The sequence below is a fragment of the Camelus bactrianus genome, chromosome 18 (assembly GCF_048773025.1).
Source record: "Camelus bactrianus isolate YW-2024 breed Bactrian camel chromosome 18, ASM4877302v1, whole genome shotgun sequence".
NCBI lineage: Eukaryota > Metazoa > Chordata > Mammalia > Artiodactyla > Camelidae > Camelus > Camelus bactrianus.
The window spans coordinates 13,450,087-13,473,286 of NC_133556.1; the positions used below are offsets into that span (position 1 = coordinate 13,450,087).

At 37.7% G+C, this 23,200-nt stretch overlaps 3 protein-coding genes across 3 annotated transcripts in view; 1 reads left to right on the top strand and 2 right to left on the bottom strand.

Moving 5' to 3' along the window:
• SEPTIN14 (septin 14) overlaps nt 1-10,610 on the top strand; it is a 30,829-nt gene extending 20,219 nt beyond the window's left edge. Inside the window, exons 6-9 of the mRNA XM_010972398.3 lie at nt 3,528-3,624; nt 4,926-5,094; nt 6,646-6,778; nt 9,786-10,610. Coding sequence (XP_010970700.1) covers nt 3,528-3,624; nt 4,926-5,094; nt 6,646-6,778; nt 9,786-9,965 — 579 coding nt within the window. The 3' untranslated portion in view covers nt 9,966-10,610. The remainder of the gene's footprint in view (nt 1-3,527; nt 3,625-4,925; nt 5,095-6,645; nt 6,779-9,785) is intronic.
• Nucleotides 1-22,403, bottom strand: part of ZNF713 (zinc finger protein 713) — a 71,946-nt gene extending 49,543 nt beyond the window's left edge. Inside the window, exons 1-2 of the mRNA XM_045508340.2 lie at nt 22,292-22,403; nt 21,459-21,625 (exon numbers count right to left, since the gene is read on the bottom strand). The gene's annotated coding sequence lies outside the window, so the exon portion shown is untranslated. The remainder of the gene's footprint in view (nt 1-21,458; nt 21,626-22,291) is intronic.
• LOC105082870 (olfactory receptor 7A17-like) lies at nt 12,280-17,440 on the bottom strand. Its single transcript, XM_010972556.2, has one exon. The coding sequence runs from the start codon at nt 13,267-13,269 to the stop codon at nt 12,280-12,282; it is 990 nt and encodes a 329-aa protein (XP_010970858.2). The 5' UTR covers nt 13,270-17,440.
• Nucleotides 22,404-23,200: the final 797 nt, after the last annotated feature.

Genomic DNA, 23,200 nt, shown 5'->3' on the forward strand with positions numbered 1-23,200 from the left:
GTGTAAAACCTCCAACTTTGTTCTTCTTTTTCAAAATGTTTTTGACTATTAAGGTCTCTTGAGATTTCACATGAAATTTTTGGATGGATTTTTATATTCCTTCAAAACATGCCATTGGGATGTAGATAAGAATTGTATGAAGTTCGTAGATCACTTTGGGTAATAAAATATCTTAACAATATTAGGTCTTCTGATTCATGAATATGAGATGTATTTCCATTTGTTTGTTTATCTTTTAATTTCTTTCAGCAACATTGTGTTGTTTTCAGTATTTAAGTCCCTCTTTGGTTAGGTTTATTCCTAAGTATTTTATTATTTTTAATATTATTGCAAATGTAATTGTTTTCTTAATTTTCTTTCTGTGTTGATCAGGTAGTGTATAAAAATGCAACTGATTTTTATGAGTCGATTTTGTATCCTGTAACTTTATTGAATTAATTTATTACTTTAAACAGTGTTTTTGTGAAATCTTTAGAGTTTTTCTACATGTAATACCATGTCACACCACATTAACAAAATGAAGAATAAAAAGTATATAGTCATCTCAATAGATGGAAAAAAAGCTTTTGGAAAAATTCAACATATATTCATGATAAAAACTCTCAACAAAGTTGGTATGGAAGGAACATACCTCAACATAATAAAGGTCATATATGACAAGCCTGCAGCTAACATCATATTCAATGGTGAAAAGCTGAAAGCATTTCCTCTAAGATCAGGAACAAGACAAGAATGGCCAATCTCACCACGTTTATTCAACATTGTATTGGAGGTTCTAGTCAGAGCAAACAGACAAGAAAAAGAAAGAAAAGGATTCCAAATTGAAAAGAAAAAGTAAAACAGTCATTATTTGAAGATGACATGATGTTATATAAAGGAAGACCTAAAGATTCCACCAAAATACCACTAGAACTAATAAATTAATTTCGTAAATTTGCAGGATACAAAATTAATATACAGAAATGTGTTACATTTCTATACACAAATAATGGCCTACCAGAAAGAGAAACTAAGAAAACAATCCCATTTACAATTGCATCAAAAGGACTAAAATAACCAGAAATAAACTTAATCAAGGGGTTGAAAAATTTGCACACTGAAAACTGTAAGAAATTAATGAAAGAAATCGAAAAAGACACAAATAAATGGGAAGATATTCCATTCTCATGGATTGGAAAAATTAATATTTTTTAGGTGTCCCTACTACCTAAATCAATATACAGATTTAATGAAATCCCTATCAAAATTCCAATGGAAGTTTTCACAGAAATAGAAAAATCTTCAAGCTCATGTGGAACCATAAAGATCTTGATTAGCCACAGCAATCTCAGGAAAGAAGACCAAAGCTGGAGTATCATGCTTCCTGATTTCAAATTATAACAAAGTTATCATAATGAAAACAGTGTGGTATTGGCATAAAAACAGACACAGAGATAAATGGAACAGAATATAGAGCCCAGAAGTAAACCCATGCTTATATGCTTAATTAATTTAACACAAAGGATCCAAGAATATACAATGAGGAAAGAGCAGTTTCTTCAATAAATCGTGATGGGGAAACTGGACAGCCACATGTGTAAGAATGAAACTGGACCACTATCTTACATGATATACAAAAATTAACTCAAAATGAATTAAAGACTTGAATGTAAGGCCTGAAACCATAAAGCTCCTAGAAGAAAATACAGGCAGTAAGTTCCTCGACATTGGTTTTGGTGATTTTTTTTTTTTAATGGAGATACTGGGGATAGAACCTAGGACCTCATGCATGCTAAGCATACACTCTACCACTGAGCTATTCCCCTCCCCTTTTGGTGATGATTTTTTGAATTTGACATCAAAAATAAACAAGTAGAACTACATCAAATTAATAAGCTCTGCACAGAACAGGAAACTATCAACAGGATGAAAGGGTAACGTATGGAATGGGAAAGAATATTTGCAAATTATATATCTGATAAGTGGTTAATATCCAAAATATCTAAAGAACTCATGTGACTCATAGTAAAAAAGCAAACAAATCCAATTAAATAATGGAAAAGCAACTGAACAGATATTTTTCCAAGGAAGACACCCAGATGGCCAACACACACATGAAAACTTGCTCAACGTCATCAATCATCAGGGAAATGCAAATCAAAGTCACAATAAGATATCACCTCGCAGTTGTTAAAATGACTACTATTGAAAAGACAAGAAATAACAAATGTTGGCGACGATGTAGAGAAAAGGAAACCCTTGTGCACTATTGATGGGTGTGGAAATTCATAGAGCCACTATGGAAAACAGTATGGAGTTTCCTCAAATAATTAAAAACAGAAATGCCATATGATCCAGCAATTCCATTTCTGGGTATTTCTCCAAAGAAACTGAAAACATCAATGTAAAAAGATATCTGTTCATTGCCTGTGCATTGCAGCATTATTTACAATAATCAAGACATGGAAGGAATCTAAGCATCCATCAATGGATGAATGGATAAAGAAGATTTGGCATGTGTGTTATGTACTCACTAGAATATTATTCAACTATAAAAAGAATGAAATCTCACCATTTATGACAACAAGGATGGACCTTATGTGAAATAAGTCAGACTCGAGAAAGATAAATACCATATGATCTCACTTATATTTGGAATCTAAAAGACAAACAAACAAAAATCTGAATTCACAGATAAAGTGGATGGTTCCCAGTGGCAGGGGTGGAGAGTGGGCAAAATGGGTGAAGGTGTCAAAAGGCACAAATTTCCAGTTATAAGACAAATAAGTCCTAAGGATATAATGTACAGCATGGTGACTGTAGTTAATAATACTGTATTGTATAGTTGAAAGGTACTAAGAGAGTAGATCCAAAAAGATCTCATCCCAAGAAAAAAACTGTAACTGTGGTGATGGATGTTAACTAGACTTATTGTGGTGATCATTCTACAATATATACAAATATTGAATCATGTTGTACACTAGAAACTAATATGCTACTTATATCTCAATTTAAAAAAATATTTTTAAAATGCCATCTGTGAACAGATAGTTTTACTTATTCCTTTCTGATTTGAATGCTTTTTGTTTCTTTTTTATGTTGATTTCCATTTTTCTATATAGAATTATTTATTAATATACTTTATACAACATTTTGATTAATTATTATAGTTACAGTTTTATTACTTTTAAAAGTAACTGAAGTTAAAAGTGATTTGCATATTACGTTTCAGGGTAAAGATAATGTGAGAAGAATAATATGTCTATCTAAACTTTCGTCTTTGTATTCCCCACAGCAAAATGCCTTGCTTTTAGACAGCAGTCAGTAGATAGCTTTCAGCTGTATGTGTGTTCTGACACTGACCCTTACAGCAATCAATTTGCACGTATTTACTGCCAAGTCATAAAATCCTAGGCAGGATAGATCCCTCATTTGAATAAATTTATTATGACATTCTTGTCTCTGTTATTTCCATAACAGAAATAAGAGTAACAGAGTAAGCCATATCGGTATAAGGAAGGATGATTAACACTGTTCTTATTTTCTAGGGGCTCTTACCTTTTGCTGTAGTAGGAAGTATGGATGAAGTGAAAGTTGGAAAAAGGATGGTCAGAGGCCGTCAGTACCCCTGGGGAGTTTTACAAGGTAAGTATAACAAAGATAAGCAGCCTTGCTCTGGGATGATTATGTTTAAATAATATATATAATTACAAAAATTATATAAATTATATAACCTATATTTGAAAATATAATTTTAACTTGAGTCATTATTGGTAACTTTTGCTAAACAGCAAGTTTCTAGTAAGGAGCACAGATTCTGTTTCATTTAAGCTAACGCTTATTTTGACTATAATTTATAATAGGACTTTTCTGGATGGTGCTTCAGGCAAAAATTCAGAGACTGGGCAGAACCCCCTCATTTACCTCCATCTGCCGTATCTTTCTATGCACAAACCATCACGTTCAGAATGTTGAAAAGTGCTTTTAACAAAAGAACTTTGAACAACGCTGAAGCACAAATACTAGTACTTAAAACCTGTTACATAAATTACTACCTAATTTATAAAGTATTTTAAATGGTCACTAGAAAAAAGGACGGTAAACTATTTTTAAAATAAAGAAATACAACTTAACTCTGGATAAACTATACCTAGATATTTATATTAGGTACCTAGCATCACAGTGAGTTGGAATATTGTAATCGCAGTCTTTTATGTCTGGGTCATATATTTGTGATAATAACTATTGGGGACCGGATTATCTCTATCTGTACTAGTTTCCAGGTGCTATTTTCAATTAATATATTATACATTTTAAAATTTATGAAATATACTTAAAACAACATATTTTAATGAATACTACATTTGGTTACAATATTATACACAATACAAAATATAGTGTGATCAGTCTTTTGGATATGACCAACAAAGGAGAGAGCCATGTAAATTCACTGAGTGATTTTGAAAATTGACTAATTCGTTCTAATAAATATGGTGTATAAATGGAATTTAGTAACTAAATCATGCACAATTGTTAAGGCCTTTACATTAGCAGAATTTACGTTAATAAAGTTATTTGCTTTAGTGAAATTATATTCTTTGTTAGCACACTGTAAAATATCTTGAGACTACTTTGAAAAATACTAACATAATTATTAATGAAAACGTATGCCACATTCTAATATAACATGTTATTTCATTGTTTCTTATTTATTCTTTTTCTAGTAAATTTAAAGGAAGTTTCCTGGTCTATAAATAAGCTCTACGTGTATTTGGTATATACCATATGACCATAGTTACATGGTTAAAGGAATTACAGCTATTAATCAGAATGATCTCTTAGCTGTTACTTGAAATGTGTTTTTTCAAGCCTGCATTCATTCAATAATACTTAATCAGAGTGACAGGGATTGATAAAAAGTGTGGCTTTATTATTTTTCTGCCTAGTGGAAAATGAAAATCACTGTGACTTTGTTAAGCTCCGGGACATGCTTCTTTGTACAAATACAGAAGACTTGAAAGAACAAACCCACACTCAGCACTATGAACGTTATAGGTGCTGCAAACTTCAGAAAATGGGCTTTCCTGACGTGGGTCCAGACAACCAGCCTGTTAGGTGAGTGGAGTTCTTGCCAGAACAAGCTGATGAGTGACTTAGAAACCCCCTACAACCCTGAGACGCAATTATTTGGGAATGAGAATAGCTGTACTTCTAACATCCTGGGCCATCCTGAATTTTATGTTCTTTAATCATCCTCAGACTTAGATGGAGAGAGTTAATAGGAGCAATGTAACAATGAGCAAAGGCTCATCTATACGCACCCAATAGGTGTGCATGCTGAAATGTGTATCCAAAAGAAAAACTCAATTTTATATGAAACAGAAGCTCAGGAAGGAGATTTGCAAATATTAGTAAAAACTGGCATAAGATGACAAAGGATATTGAGAAGGATGGCAAAGGATATTGAGGATTGGATGAAGCAAAGAGGAAAGGCAGCAGTGTAACATTATGGTATTGCTGAACCCAAGTTCATGCGCCAAATACTGAGGCCAAACAAACCAAAAAGTTGGAGTTTAGAGCAGAGGAGGATTTACTGCAAGGGCCATGCAAGGAGAATAGGTGGCTTGTGCTCAAAAAGACCTGAACTCTCCGATGGGTTTCAGGAGGAAGTTTTTATAGGCAAAATTTGGGGGGAGGGCTGCAGGGTGTGTAACCCCCCTCTGATTGGTTGGCGGTGAGAAAACAGGGTGGTGTTCAATCATCAGTTCCAATCAGTCTGGGGTCCACATGCTTGTGCTCAGCCTGAAGTTATCATCTTCCACCTGGGTGGGGTCCTTAGTTCCTGTAGAAGAACTCAAAGATCTGTATGAAACCTTATTAGTAACTGTTTGAATCTGCCCTTTGAAACCCAGGGAAGGTCTAGGAGGCTGAAAGCCTCTTCCCTACAAACAAGAAACTGGGGGACACAGAAAGGCTTTTGTGCCAGGGAGGGCCCACAGCATTCTGCTCGGTTTTAGTCCCCTTTCTTCTTTGATACCCCTCAATCCTGAGGGGAACAGGTGTTGGACAAGCAAGAGAATAACATTTTGGATAGAGAGTTCAATTGTAAACTCAGCAGAGGAACTCGGTTTTTGGGGGACTGGATTTCAATGGAAGTGAAGTGAAAATAGTTTGAGGGCAGGTGTACTTAGCTATACTGAGGAGAGATAGGATTTGTGCTGCAAAAGTATGACAGTGTAGAACAATCTAGTTATATTTAGTTATGGAACTCTGAAGACAACCAAAATTGAACCAGCTATCTTAAATGAATCCTATTTTGAAAAATGCCTCCCTTATTTTTATTATTTTGAGAACCTCATAAATTAGAAGTTTCCTCAAATTTTGCTGTTAGAAGATGTGAAGAAGTATGATATAATGAAAAATGGTAGGAGAAAGAAATCACTGACACAGTGCTTCAAAATTCAAGTATGTTCTATGTATACACTCTCTATAGTCATATTTAATATGGTACCTCACTTTTTAACATCTCATGATATGGACATTTTCATTCTATACGTGAGAGAATACTGATAAATGTTCTCATATGTGACTTAACATACAATATATATTTTACACGTTTATTTATATTAACATTTTAATATACTGGTAATACAAATTTCTTTTTAGTTTTCAAGAGATCTATGAAGCCAAAAGGCAGGAGTTCTTTGATCAGTGTCAGAGGGAAGAAGAAGAGTTGAAACAGAAATTTATGCAGCGAGTAAAGGAGAAAGAAGCAGCATTTAAAGAAGCTGAAAAAGAGGTAAATATTGCTAGTTGGATATAATTTGCATTCAAGTTTAGGTGAGTTGGGGGTTTTAAGCTCAAGAGTTTGGATGATTTTTTTGGAGGATACTTGCTATTCTTCAAAAAGTAGCTGTTTACCATATATGTTTTGAATACAGCCTTTAAAAATTACAGTCTATAATGTCATTTTTTCTATAATACTTGGATAATTTGCTTTTTTATTTTTTTAAGTTGAAGTATAACTGACTTACAATATTATATTAGTTTCAGGTATATAACAGTGATTCAATATTTTTATACATTACAAAATGATCACCATGATGTCCTTGTTAATGTCTGTCACCATACAAAGCTATTACAGTATTTTTCACTCTGTTCCTCATGCTGTACATTAAATCCCCTGACATTTATTTTAAGTTTGTATCTCTTAATCTCCTTTACCTATTTCACTCATCCCCTAACTCCACTCTCTTCTGGCAGCCACCAGTTTGTTCTCTGTATCTACGAGTGTGTTTCTATTTTATTATGTTTGTTCATTTGAATTGTTTCTTAGATTCCATGTATATGTGAAATCATATGGTATTTGTCTCTCTCTATCTGACTTATTTCACTTAGTGTAATACGCTCCAGTTCCATCCATGTTGTTGCAAAAGGCAAGATTTCATTCTTTTCTCTGGCTGAGTAATATTTAATTGTATACATATACCACATTTTCTTTGTCCATCCATCTATTGGTGGTTAATGTTGCTTCCATGTCTTGGCTATTGTAAATAATGCTACAATGAACATAGGGGTGCATATATCTTTTCAAATTAAGTGTTTTGGTTTTCTTCAGAAAAGTAACCAGAAGAGGAATTACTGGATCATATGGTAGTTTTATTTTTAATTTTTTTATAGGAATCTCCATCCTGTTTTCCATAGTGGCTGTATCAATTTACATTCCCACCAACACTGCCCAGGTGTTCCCTTCTCTTCACATCTTTGTGAACTTGTTAAGTGTTGTCTTTTTGATAATAGCCATTTTGAAGGGTGTGAGGAGATATCTCATTGTGAATTTGACTTGCATTTCCCTGATGATCAGTGATATTGAGCATTTTTTCATGTACCTGGCAGTCACCTATCCTTCAACTTTGTTCTTTTCCTTCAATATTGTGTTGGTTATCCTGGATCTTTTGTTTTGCCATAAAACGTTAGAATCAGTTTGTCAATATCTATAAAATAAATTGCTGGGATTTTGATTAGGATGGCAATGAGTCTATAGATCAAGTTGAGAAGAGTTGACATCTTGACAACATTATCTTCCTATCCATAAGCATGAAATCTTTAGTTAGCTTTCTTCTCTAATTTTTTTCATCAAGCTTTTATAGTTTTCCTCATATGGATCTTGCATATATTTTGTTAGATTTATACAAGTATTTCTTTTTTGGGGTGCTAATGCAATTAGCATTGTGTTTTTTTACTTCAAATTCTACTTGTTCATTGCTGGTATATAGGAAAGCAATTAATCTTTGTATATTAACTTTGTATCTTGCCATCTTGCTATAATCTCCAATTTGTTCCAGGAGTTTTTGTCAATTCTTTTGGATTTTCTATGTAGATGATTACATTATCTGTGAACAAAGACAGTTTTATGTCTTTCTTCCCAATCTGTATATGTTTTATTTTCCTTCTCTTGCTTTTTTTGCATTAGCAAGGACTTCCAGTACAATGTTGAAAGGGAGTGGTGAGGGGGGACGGCTTTATCTTGAAACCGATTTGCAGGAAAACTTTTAGTCTCTCACTAGAGTAGTTAATTTTTAACATGTTTATGTAGTAAGATAAAGTTTAGCTTTCTCTGATTTCTACCCTCATGCTCCCATCTTTAAGTAAAAATTTTCTCAATGATTTTGCCATCATTTATAAATACCACATTCTCACATTGCCAGCCTCTCCAATCATTCTCCTTGCCTTTGTACCTAGATGCTCATTTGCTTCTTAGGTCCAAAAATGTAATTACCAGAGACAGCTGACTCCAGTAGAGATAAAAGTTATGTTTATTTGGAACCACGTACCTCAACCTTTGCTGCACACTAAAATCATCTAGGGAATTTTTAAAGCACAGAGTCTAGGTTTTAGCTCGAGACATTCTGATGTAATTGATCTGTGTGCAGCCTGAGCACTGGTAAATTTACAAGCTCACTGAGTGATTCTAATGGGCACCTAGGATTGAGAGCCACCAGTGTTAACACTGCACTTGAGTTCTTTACAGCCAAATAAGCCAGCTAATTAATATTGTGGCAGTAGAAGGCCCTAGCCTATTTGTTTTTCAGAAGGTTAAACTGCAAATAAGCCTGTTCTTTATAGTTTTACAGCAGATAAGCTCTATAGCTTTAAAAAAAAAACACACCTCCTTTGATGAATACAAGCAATCCTTATATGGCTGAATGTCACATCAAAGACCCATGCCTGTCTCTAATGGAATCTAAGGTGATATTATCTCCTTTACAGGGTTTTTTTGGTTTAAATCCCACAGATTAAATAAAAATTTGCAAGTAAATAAAAAAAGTAACTGAATAAGGGTTTTTTGGTTTCTTTCTATAATTATGCTAATTTCACTTCACATGGAAATTATTAGACTTTCAAAAGGTCTTTATCAATTGAAATCTCAACAAATGTTTCACAACCCATGCTATATTTTAATGTATGTATTTTTAGTGACTGAGGATCTATCAAATTTTATTTGAAGAAATTTGGGGGGAAAGGTAAAGTGAGAAAATATACCTCATAAGGAAAAGTAAAGTGTTTTACCAATTGAATGTTGCTTATAGCTGTGAGTTTTATTACATTTGATTCAATGGGGATACAGTTAAAATTAAAATTGGGAGAAACTTCATATACGAATTTTTACTTTAAACATGAATTTTTGAGACTGTTATTAAGATCAGGCTCTACTCTAATGATTTCTACCAGAAAAAAAGAACTGGGTTCCTGGGACTGTGCCACCATAGTGTGCTTTGAGTCACAACTGCAGATTTGTTTCACAGCTTCAGGACAAGTTTGAGCATCTTAAAAGAATCCAACAAGAGGAGACAATGAAACTTGAGGAGGAGAGAAGACAACTGGAAGAAGAAATCATAGATTTTTATAAAATGAAGACTGCCTCTGGATCACTGCAGACTCAGGTGTGCACCAATACAAAGAAGGACAAAGATCGTAAGAAATAGTCCTCTCTTGCCATTCTCCGTGTTGTCGAGCTCTGTAAGTCTTCAGCCTATTTTTCTGTGAGATGTTCCTCATAGCACTTACCTCTGATTGCAGTTTTGCTAAGTTTTAAAATTTGTTTGCCGATCCTGTATTTTCCCCAATTAGACTGTGAACTCCTTGAGAGCAGCTACCTTGACCATCTTGTTAGATGCTGTATCCTCAGTGTTTAGAACAAGACTAGCAGAGAATTGGCACTCACTCAATATTTGCTGAAATGAAGGAAAAATCAAAGAAATATATAGAACAGTGTAAAAAGTGCTGATGAGCTGTGGACATTCTTTTACTATATACCCCAACTTGTGGCTCCAGTGCAGAAGTATATATATATATATATTTTCACATCTAAACAGAAGTAAAGGATTTCCCAGGGAGTCATAAGCATAAAATGTTATGTTATAAAAAGCAACTTCCTTAGGCTCATATTCCTTACCAAATTCTACTGATAATAATTTCTTGATAGCTTTTATTACAATAAAAGATTATTTCTCATTAGAACTCTCATGCTTTGATGTCAGACATTGTAAAATTAATATTAGAATAAAACTTCAAAAGTTAGAGCCAGAGAACAATGCGAACTGGGGATAACCTTTGGATGATAATACTATGCCTTATATATTTGGAGTATATGTTAAAACTAAAGTTACCAAAATCTTAGACGATAAGGTGGATATTTTTGCCATTTAAGGGGAAAGCATTCAGTCTGTCACAATTATGTATGAAGTGCGTACTTTTGTACAGGCTGAGAGGGTTCCCTTCCGTTTGTAGTTTCCTCAAAGTTGAAATGTGAATGTTGAATTTTGACATATATTAAGATGATCATATGGTTTTCTTATTTAGTTCATTGATTGTTTTTTGAATGTTAAACCAAGATTGCATTTATATATTCCTTGTTCTTACTGTCAACATTTTATTAAGGATTATTGTTCATTAGGGATATTAGTCTGAACTTTTGTTTTCTTGGAACATCATTTTTGGCTTCTGGTATTAGGATTATTTTAAATTTGTAAAATGAGATGGGAAGAGTTCCCTCCTACTCTCATTTCTAAAGGAGGCTGTCTAAGATTAGCATTTTACTATTATATTTTTAATAGAATTAACCAGTAAAACCATCTGGCCTGAGGTTTTCTTCACTGGGCAGTTTTTTTTTTACTACAAATACAATTATCATACAGGTCTCAGGCTCTTCATCATTTCTCTTTCTTATTGAGTTAGTTTTACTAAGATTTGTTTTTCAAGAAATATGTTCATGTAACCTGTCAAATGTATTGACATAATGTTGTTTACAGTAACTCATTATTATTCTTTTAATATCTGAGCATTTACGATGATCTCACTGATGCTAGTAATTTGTGGGGTTTTCCCTTTTTTCTACTTAATATTTCTTGCTAATTTTATATTAATGTTTTCAAGAAATTAAATGTTGGCTTTTTTGGTTGTTGCTTCTTATATCTTTCTGCACTTACCTTTATTATTTCCCTTCTTCAATGTACTTTGGGTTATTTTGTTCTTTTTCCTAGCTTCTTAAGGTAGACTCTAGACTACTGATGTAAACATTTCATTTCTATTACAGGCTTTTGAAGCCATAAATATTCTTCTGAGCACTTCTGTAGATGCATCTCATAAAATTTTATGTTATTTTTGTGCTATTTTACTTGAAATAACATGTTACTACTGTTAAGGTGGCAATGCTGTATAACAGCGTTCCCAGTGAGGGAACTAAAATCTCTCATTGCGCTTATAAAATAATTAAGTATATCACAGTCTAAACTTTCATGAATTGAACTTGAAATGAATTGAAGGTAGGGAGGGATACGGAAGGAAATACTGACTCAAAGTTAACAAAAAAAGACAAATAAATAATGTAAACATGCATTAAAACTTAAGTTCCAACTCTTTGCCATCTACTTGAAATTTATACACCTCATCTGCCACGAAAAAGAAGATCATTGAAGAGGATGTATTTGGAGAAATAGACATCAATTGAAATAAGTGGATTTTCCCAAATTACTTCCCTTCCAAAGTTGGAAAGGAAAAACCTGAAATAGTGAAAAAGTTTGAAGACAATGAAGAAAGAAATATATCAAAGCAATCTAAAAAAGTCAATGTTAGAAAACACATAAAGTGTGATATTATTGATTTAAGGGACATAGGGATAAAGAAAGAAAGAAAGAAAGATATCTGAAGATAGCAGAAAGGTCAGGATTTTTGGATGCCAGTCTTGTTCTTGGCTACTCCTGAGAACGTCTCCAGCCTCAAGGCAAACAAACATTCCTGTCACTCATTGAAAGTGACAGTGCTGACAAGACTTTTAAGAGCCCTCTTTATGTCCTTGTTCCTTAGAGAGTAAATAAATGGATTCAGCATTGGAGTGACCACAGTGTACATCACAGAGGCTATTGCACTGGCTCTGGAATTTTGGGTAGCGGCAGAACTGAGGTACACCCCAAGACCTGTGCCATAACACAAGGAAACAATGGAAAGATGAGACCCGCAGGTGGAAAATGCCTTATACTTCCCGCTTGTTGATGTAATTCTCAGTATGGAGGAGAAAATACGAGAATAAGAAACAATAATGCCAGAAAGGGGGATAATGCCCAACAGCCCAGTGGCAAAATACATCTCTATGACATTGAGGAGAGTGTCAGAACAGGCAAGTTGGATAACCTGATTGATTTCACAGAAGAAATGGGGGATCTCCAAGTCAGTACAAAAGGAAAGCCGCAACACCAGTAAACCACGTAGCAAAGCGTCCAGGACACTCAATGTCCAAGATGCCAGCAAGAGCAAGCCACAGAGATGGGGGTTCATAATGGCTGTGTAGTGCAGTGGATGGCAGATGGCTACGAACCGGTCATAGGCCATCACAGAGAGGAGGAAAATGTCCAGTTCTGCAAAAAGGATGAAAAAATACATCTGGGTGAGGCAGCCTTTGTAGGTGATGCTTTTGTTCTGGATGTGGATGTTCAGCAGCATCTTTGGGATGGTGGTGGAGGTGAAACAGATGTCTGAAAAATACAAGTTGGAGAGGAAGAAGTACATGGGCGTGTGGAGGTGGGAGTCAAAGAGGGTGGTGAGAATGATGAGCAGGTTTCCAGCAAAAGTAATCAGGTACATGAAGAGGAAAAGCCAAAAGAGGAGAGGCTGCATCTCTGCCTCTTCTGACAGTCCGAGGAGAATAAATTCTGAAAACTGTGTGTGATTTTCTTGTTCCATATAGCTGGTGTGACTGTCTTGAACGATGCAATAAAAAATACAAACAGACATTATCAACCAACGGAATTAGTATTGATTATATTTTTCATGTTATATAAATAAATGTTAATATTACAGTTTACACATAAAATAAATACATCCCTGTGTTTTGTCAATGGATCATGGTTAGTTTAGCTGAAAAATTCAGAGGATTAAAAAATGCAGCCAATCTCTTTCTGCCACCATCCCCACTCCAGTTTACAATCTGGGCCCTAGTCATATCTTATCCCTCAAAACCAGCATGATTTCTACCATTTCTCTGAGATAGGATTATCTAGCTCCTTGCTCTTCAAAGTCACCCACGGAACCACAGCCCCAGCATCATCTGGAAAACTTGATAGAAATGCAGAATTATATAAGAAATCTTACATAAAGCTTATGGATAATAAGAATGCAGCCACGGTTCTAATCAGCTTATGTTTGTCAATTCATTTGATGCTCATAGTGCTACAAGGTAGACAAATTACCAGTTGCTGGTTGTTTAAAACAACAGCAATATATTTCCTTACAGTTCCGCAGAAATTTGAAATTAGTTTCTCTGAGCTAAAGTCAAATTGTTGCTATGGCTGGCTCCTTCTGGAGGCTCTGGCGGGGGATCTGTCTTTTCCAGTTTCTGGAGCCTGTCTATAGATTCTTTGGACTTTTACTCACATTCCTCTGAGCTCTTGTTTCCATCATCTCACGGCCTCTGTCTCCTTGATCTCCTGCCTCCCTTATAAGGAACACTACAATTAGACTGGGCTCACCCAGACAACCCAGAGTAATCTCCCCATCTCAAAATTCTTGACATAGTCTTAACATAGTCACATCTGCAAAACGCTTTTTTGCCATAGAAGGTATATTCACAGGTTCTGGGGATGTGGACCTGGATATCTTTGGGGGACATTATTTAACCTGTCAGAAGGCATGATGCAGAAGGGAAAGTAAACATAGAGCATATACATGGACATGAAAAGATGAGAAATGACAGTGATATAAACATAAACTATTAAACACTACTGTTGTATAAGAAAGAACGTGTCTGGTTATGGTTATGGGTTGCTAAGGTGGAGCGTCAAAAAACCCTTATAGTTCCACAATTGATAGGAGTGTCCTAGTATGCTAATGATGTGACTTAGGTTGGGCCTTTGGATGGCTTCTGGATGGGGGCTGGTCATCAACAAATCCATAGAATTAGACGCTTGGGGCTTTGAGCCATCACAATTTCCAGGGAGGTGAAGGAGGCTGGAGACTGGGTTCAAGTACATGGCCGATGATTTAATTAAGCATGCCTATGTAATGAGACCCCAATAAAATCTCTGGACACCAGTGATCAGAAAACCTTCCTGGTTAGTGAACACACTGAAAAGCCAGGAGGGTGTCCCACCCTGATATGATAGGTAGGGCAGGAAAGCTCTGCATTTGGAACCTTTTCAGACTTCACTCTGTGTCCCTTCATCTGACTCTTGCTGCGTTGTATCCTTTTTAATAAAACGATAATCATTAGGGTAGTGTTTTCGTGAGTTCTGTATGTTGTTTTCATGACTTATTGAACCTGATGAGTTCTAGAGATTTCCAGAATTTGTAGCTAGTTGGTCATAAATGTAGGTGGCCCAGGGAACCCCTGAATCTGAGGCTTGTATGTGAAGTAGGGACAGTCTCATGGGAGACTGTACCTTTAAACCTGTGGAGTCGGACACTAATTCTGGGTGGTTGGTGGCAGACTTGAATTGTTCAGCCAGTTGGGGTTGAAACAGAATAACTATATATGCTTTATTTCATAGCACTTCTCTGAGAAAGGGCTTATTATCAGCCTTTTATAAGATATGTGTGGTTGGCAGAATTCCAAGGTGGCCTCCCTGACCTTCACCTCCCAGCATTACTGCCATGATTAAGTCATATAACATGACAACAAGGATTTTGTGGATATTATTTAAGTTACTATCAGTTAAGGTAGAGAGACATCTGAGTGAGTGTGAACTGATGACTTGAGCCCTTTAAAAGCAGTTACTTGTGACTGGTAACAGAAAAGGAAATCAGGGCACTTCTAAAGGTGGCTGGATGCACTGTGGCTGGCTTGAAGATTGCGGGGCCAAGCAGTGAGGAACATGGGTGGTCTCCAGGAACCAAGAGCAGCCCTAAGCCAACAACCAGTAAGGATGTTGGGACCACAGTCCTACAACTGCATGTAATTAAATTCTGCCTTCCACATGAATGAACTTGGAAGGAAGTCCCCTGGAGCCTCAAGATGAGAACTCCGGCCAGCCAACACCTGGATTTCAGCTTCGGGAGACCCTGAGCAGAGAACCTTGTCAATCCCACCCAGAGTGCTAGCCTACGGGACTGTGAGATCATGAGTGCTGTTTTAAACTGCTACGTTTGTGATAATTTGTGCCACAGCAATAGGAAACTAATACACTGTGACTTAGTATCCTGAGGTCATTGGGATAAAGGCATGCAGCTAAAGCCATGATAGGTGGATGCTGACAACTCAAGGTCTAGTGGGTGTCAAAAGTTGTTGTCCACTTTCCTAAGGTAGCAGATGGAATATACAAGTATCCTTAGAAATCCAAGTCACCATGGGAACCATAAAACCACGGCAAAGGAGGTCAGAGAGAAAACACAAACGCTTCTGAAGTCGCAGTTGCTGGGACTGCGGCTACTGGTTGAAAACCCCTCATTTCCGTATTATTCTGGGAAGGCTGAACAATGGTACCACTCACAGGAAAAATCTAGGAGTGTAGGTAGCAATGCAACTTCTCATTCACTGCTCAGAGTGACCGATGGCTGAGAAGCTACCTCTGGCACCCCCTGCATGTGTCAAGGCCACCAGAAGCCCCAGAATCATCAGCAGTGGGGGTATGAAAGAGTCTTTGTTTGTTGATGTTTTGTTCTACTTTTTTGCTGAATTAGTTTAGTAGCTGAAATAATTTTTAGTTGATTTTTTTTTCTTTTTCTTTCTTTCTTTCCTTTTATTTTTTTTTTTTCTTTGCAGGGGGGAGGTAATTAGGTTTATTTATTTATTTGATTTTTCTGTGGAGGTACTAGGGATTGAACCCAGTACCTCAGGCATGCTAGGCATGCGCTCTACCACCTGAGCTATACCCTCCCCCCTGAAAGAGTCTTAAGGTCACTTAGACCAATGATTTTCACCGGGGGATACATGGCAACGTCTAGAGACGTTTTGGGTTGTCACTGTTAAAACAGTCCAGGCATACTGCTCAACGTTTTACAATAAACACAGCAGCCCCCTATAATAAAGAAAAATCCATCCCCAAATGTTCAGAGTGTCACAGTGAGAAACTCTAATTTAAATAAATGTTTTGATAATAAATAATAAATACTGAGGTCCAGACATGTGAAGTAAACTGCGAGGGTCACATAACATGCAAGATTAATATTCTCCTCCTTTACCAAGTGGAAGACTGGAGCTCTGATGCTGCCCTGGCCCTGTTCCCTGCAGAAGGGGGACCAAGTCCAGGTAGGAGGAAAAGAAAGCCCGCAGGACAAGATCTATGCATTTGAGGGGGACTGTCTGAACATACTCTGGGCACACTGAATTTTTAAATAAGAAGAGTGATTAAGGATCCATACTGAAGGACCTGCAGATGGCATGCACACACACACACACACACACACACACACACACACACACCTATTGTTACTTAGCCAGTGTTCACAGATGTCCAACACTGACCACTGAGCACAGGAACTTAGCAATCCCTGATTTTGAATTCTGGTTCCCCAACTATGAACAAATATTTGGCAATGCTGGCTTACTCTTGTGCATTTTATCTCTCAGCACATCAATTATTTTCCCACTGCTTATATCCCATCTCTGCGGTCTCTCATCATCTCTCGCTCTGCAATCACAGGAGGCTAACATGTCTCCAGCACAATCACTGCTTTGGCCCCAGAGAGAGCTTTCTTTATTCCAGAACACAGTTAATTGTTCAATTTAGAGTAATCCCTGATAGTTATTTCCTGAATGAGTTTGAATAGAAATTGTTAATAATGAAAGAGAAACAGAGAAACAAAAGGAAAGGCTAAAATGAATGTGGAAAACAAACAGGAGACAATGGAGGGGAAAGGGCAGCCCATGCTACTGAACTGAAAGCCAAAGCAAATAACCCATATTGCAAAACAATAGGCCACAAGTGATGCTAAAGCTATTTCCAAGTCTAGAGTCATAAAACTGGAAGGACTTGGCACTGTTGAACTTTTACCTCTTGACCTCTGTTAGGCACCTTGGAGTAAATGCCATTAAAAGGGGACCGTCCCTCCATATCTCATTTTTTTCTGCACTTACAAAGATGTTCTGGCTTCCCAAGATGGTATCACTGAAGAATAAACTTTCCCTGATTCTTGTTGTGCTTCTTTTGTGAACAGCTGTTAAGGACGGGAGCTCTGCCCCCAGAAAGGGCAGGAAGGCAGAGTCACTCATCAGATCTTGGGGAGATACAGTTGTGCTTTCTCTGTTACTGATTAAACCAAATTGCCAAAGATGTACGAAAAAGAAAACCACTACAATATCTGAGGTTTCCAGGATCGAATCCTCACTGTGCCTCATTAAGTAAACTGCTTCACTGTTACTCTGTTCTCTGAGGACTGTAATTCTCTAGACGCTAAGCAGCTAAAAAAAAAGTAGATTTGGTTTTGGCGTCATGCCTCCCCAGTGTATGTCTCCTCACCAGTGTCAGGATTATTCCCTTAGATGCTGTCTGTGGGGAGCAGGCTATCAGAAGGCCCCATTTATATTTAAGTGAAGCATCATTATAGACCTGAAGCAAAGGGTTGGACAAAGTCAGCTGAGTCCCCCAGGCTTTGACTCAGAAATTTGAAAATCATTTAAAAATGTAAAAATCGTAAATCTTTCATTGTGCCTGTGTTATTTCTACGTTAGCTACCTGAAGGACCTTTGCTGCTCCTTCAGCTAAGGGATATTAATAACCACTGTTTACATTTTTTTATCTTATCATTTTCTCGTACACATACTGAATAAAAATGGGATTTCTAAATACAGAGTCTAAATACAAACTCTTCAGAAGAAAGTCTAATGTACATTTTCCAACATTGTTCATTCTCAGAAGATCAAAATAGTCTAATAAATGGAAATGGGTCTCTAAATACTTGCCCACTTCTGGACATTTGTTCTCTTTCTAAGTTTTCTTTATGACAATATTGTGTTGATTGATTTTAATTTTATGTATTTTGTCTTAGAATAATCTTTAAGTATACCTTGCTCAGTCTTTAGGATTAAGATATTTCCTTGATCATATTCTTATAAATGATCATCTATTCCATGATTTTCATGCTGTTCAAGTGAGCATGCTGTCAAATTTTTGTGCCATATTTTTATTTATCTATCTTCATAAAATGCTTAAATATCGAGTAGAGAAAGTGGTATTTCTGTCTACAATAATTTTATTTCAAGTACCAGCTTACTCTTCCAGATAAATTTTAGAATGATCTAGCCTTGTTGCAAGAAAAATACTATGGAATTTACTGGCTATTCCATTAAAGTTAAAATTTAATTTGGAAAGAATTGACATATTTATTATGTTCAGATTCCCATTCTAATAACAAGAATTTGCCTTCAGATATTTCAGCCTTTTGGGAGGTAAGCTTTCCTGTAGTTTTGCAGGTTATGCTAATTTATTGATAACAATATTTTAATGTATCTTAGGTTTAATTCCTTGAAGGTATTTCCCACATTATATCTCTCATACTGCTATTATATTAGGAAACCTTTTGATTTTTTTGTATTTATGAAGCATCGTATTAGTTTTCAGGATTTGTCCCTTAATTTTTAAGATTTTTCCAAAATTGTATTTATCCTAAGAATATTAATTTATGAAGCCTATTTCACATTTGTCTTATTGCATTGGTTTGACATTTCAGAACACTGTTAATATTTATGGCAAGAATCAGGAGTTCTTGATGGCAAACTAAAGATGGCAGAGAATGCAGTGCACCTCCTCCCATGGGCACACTAAAATTGCAACTATTTACAAAGCAACTATCCATGATAGCAACCCAAAGACTAGCAGAAAAGATCTTCTGTACTTAAAAACATAAAGGAACCACAGAACCACAGTGAGTCAGGTAGGAAGGGCAGGGATGTGGTATAGTCCAGACACATACCCCCGGTTAGAGATGGTATTACAGAGGTTCTTCCAAAGGAGTGAGGGGTCCAAGCCCCACATTCAGCACCCCCATCTACACCAAGAAGATGAGCCTCAGAACATTTGGTTTTGAAAGCCAGTGGGGCTTACTTTGGGGAGAGCCAGAGGGCTGTGGGAAATAGAAACTCCACTCTTAAAGGGCACACACTAAATCTCACATGCTCCAAGAGCCAGTCGCAGTCATTTGAAAGAAGCTATTCAGGACATGAATAGGTAAGAGTTTCACCAAACTTTACAAAGATGGAGAAAGAAAAGCAAAATAGGAAGACAGAGGAATTTGTTTCAAACAAAAGAACAAGAAAAAAAAAAACAATGCTGAAAAAACAGCTAATGAAACAGAAATAAATAATTTACCAGATAAAGAATTTGTATGGAAACACAAATAGCCAAAGAAATCTTGAGAAAAAAAGAACAAAGTTGGCAGTACCACACTCTGTAACTTCAGACTATACTACAAAGGTACAGTAATTAAAACAGTATGAAAATAAATAAATAAAACAGTATGGTGTTACTGCAAAAACAGACACTTAGACACATAATAGAATAGATTCAAATGCTTTTCCTGCATCTATTGAGATGATCATGTGATTTTTATCCTTTGTTTTTTTAATGTGGTGTATCACATTGATTGATTTGCAATTCATTTCACTACAACAAAGGAAGCAAGAATATACAATGGGAAAAAGACAGTGTCTTCAATAAGCAGTGTTGAGAAAACAGACAGCTACATGTAAAAGAACAAAATTAGAACATTTTCTCACACCATATACAAAAATAAACTGAAAATGGATTAAAGACTTAAATGTAAGACTGGAAACCATAAAACTCCTAGAAAAAAATATAGGCAGTACACTCTTTGACATAAGCCTTAGCAATATTTTTTTTAATCTATCTCAAAGGCAAGGGAAACAAAAGCAAAAATAAATAAATAGGACCTAATCTTAAAAGCTTTTGCACACCAAAGGAAACCATCAACAAAACAAAAGACAACCTACTGAATAGGAAAAAATATTTGCAAACCATGTGTCTGATAAGGGGCTATTATCCAAAATATATTAACAGCTCATACAACTCAGTATCAAAACAAAATGAAATAAACAACCTGTTTAAAAAATGGGCAGAATATCTGAATAGACATTTTTCCAAAGAAGACATAGAGACGGTAAACAAGCACATGAAAAGATGTTCAACATCCCTAATCATCAAGGAAATGCAAATCCACAATGAGATAACAACTCACACCTGTTAGAATGGCTATCATCCAAAGAAAACAAATAATAAATACTGGCAAGGATGTGAAGAAAAGGGAACCCTCTTGCACTGTTGGTAGGAATTTAAATTGGTGTAGCCACTATGGAAACCATATGGCTGTTCCTCAAAAAAATAAAATGGAACTAACAGATGATTTAGCAATTCCACTTCTGGCTAAACAGCTGCAGAAAATGAAAACACTAATTCAAAAAGATACATGCATTCCAATGTTCAGAGCAGTACTATTTACAATAACCAAGATACAGAAGCAATCTAAGTGTTCATCAATGAATGGATAAAGAAGATGCGGTATATATACAATGGAATATTACTCAGTTGTAAAAAAAAAAAAAAAGAAGAACAAACTTTTGCCATTTGCAAAAACATGGATGGACCCGGAGGGCATTATGCTTAGAGAAATAAGTCAGAAAGAGAAAAGATTTACATATGGAATCTAAAAAATAAAAGAGTGACCAAGGGAGCTCAGCAGGGGCTGCTGCATTTAGAGGGGGTGGGGGCCTGGAGCGACTGAGGGCCTGGTATTTGGTGGGGATCCCAGGAAGAGGCACCCTTGTTAGTGCGCGTTTTGGCGGGGTTCATGAGGAACTGGATTTGGAGCAGGCTCGCAAGGCGAGAGTTTCCGTGGAGGCTTAGTTTAGGATGTAACGAAGTCTGATGGCCTAAGAAGAGGGTGTGCAGCGCGTCCACTGGGTCCGCGGCTTGGCGGCAAAACGAGCTTAGGGAGTTGAGACGCGCAGGGTGGGGCCGGGCTGAGAGCATCCTTACCGATCCCAGTAGTTCTCATGGTGCTGCGGAGTGATGATGATGACCACGGTGAGGATGGTACAGAGCACCACGGCTATGCCCACCGCCAGAGAGATGAAGGCAGGCCTTGAGTGAAGGGGCCTCTCGGCTGACACCAGATCTCTGCGGGGCCAAGGCCATGCTTACCCCTTCAGGGGAGAGGGAAGAAGATCTGATCAGAGAGCTGCTACCTCCGCCTCACGCCTCAGCCTCCCTCTTAGATGCTCCCCCAAACATCCAGCACACCCTGGGAATAAGAAAAACCTAGTGAGCCTTCCTCTCCATATTCTGCCTCCATTCCCTCCCCCACCCCGCTCCCCACACACCTGCACTGCCTGGAAGATGGCAATGACGCCCGTGGGCCAGAAGCGGCAGAATGGTGGTCACCACCGCCTGGGGCCAGCAGGGCCAGCCCTGGGCCCTGAGATGGCCGGCCGAGTGAGGACTTCACTCGCGTTACCCCCGGGGTCCTGCCTGCAAGTGGCTGTGGAAGGAAGGCCGTGGGGAGAGGACGTCATTATTACCCTCTCTGAGCCCACCAAATTTCCACGTTTGGCAGAGAAAGAAGGCTCTTTTCTTCTTCCAAACCTCCTCCGGACTTGCAGGCTGTTCCCCTCCCAGACCCTGATCTTTGACTCCAACGGACCACCAGGCACTCTCCTCCCCGCTCTTCAGGCCTTTCCCTCGTCCCTCCTCTCCCTTGGCCCCAGAAAACAGCCTGGTCCCCTGGCTCTGGGTCTCTATCCCACCAGCCCCCAGTGCGTTCCCAGTTCCCCCAGCCCCCTCCTCCCAGGCCCCCGTCCGCCCGTACTCACCGTGCCCTCGGGGTGGACCCGCGGGGCGGCAGTCCTAGGCGGCGGCTGTCGGGGTAGCGCGGGCCACGTAGCCCCGCAGCGGCAGCGTGCGTGCGCCCCCGGGTGCGTGCGCACCGCCAAGCCCCGGCCTGGGCGGCGTGAGAGGGCGGCCGTGGCGGTGGCGGCGGCGGCGGGCCCTCGAAGTGAGTCTCCTGCAGGTAAGGGTCGAGTCCATGCGGGGCAGGACAAGGGAGCACAGCCGGGTGGGGACGGGGGGACGGGGCGGGACCGCGCGGAGCGGTGGCCCCAGACGCCAGGTCTCCTGCCTCTAAGCGCGGGAGGGTGGTGGTGCCAGACTGGTGGTGGTGGTGATGGTGAGAGGAAGGGGCTGCCTGTAGGGATGCGGCGGGAGGTTCGGCGGGGGACTGGGGTGCATTGTAGGAAAAATAAAAATAAAAATAAATGAAACAAATGAATATAACAAAACAGAAACAGACTCATAAATACAGAGAACAAATTAGTGGTTACCTGTGGGGAGGGACAAGATAGGACAAGTGGATTAAGAGGTACAAATTGCTAGGTATAAAATAAGATACAAGGATATAATGTACAGCACAGGGAATATAGCCAGTATTTTATGATAACTTTTAATGGAATATAATGAATAAAAATATCGAATGACTATGTTGTACGCCTGAACTATTCTTCAATATAAAGAAAGTTAAAATTTTTTCACTACTATATAGCATTTCATGGTATGAATGGAATATTATTCATTGTTGATAGACATTTGCATTTTTCCAATTTTTACCTGTACTGAACAATGCCACCATAACCATTCTTTACTGCAAATAAATCACATGTGAAAGAGTGTTTCTAGGCTGTACAGATTCCATTGGAATCTCTAGATCATAGGTTATGAAGATGTTC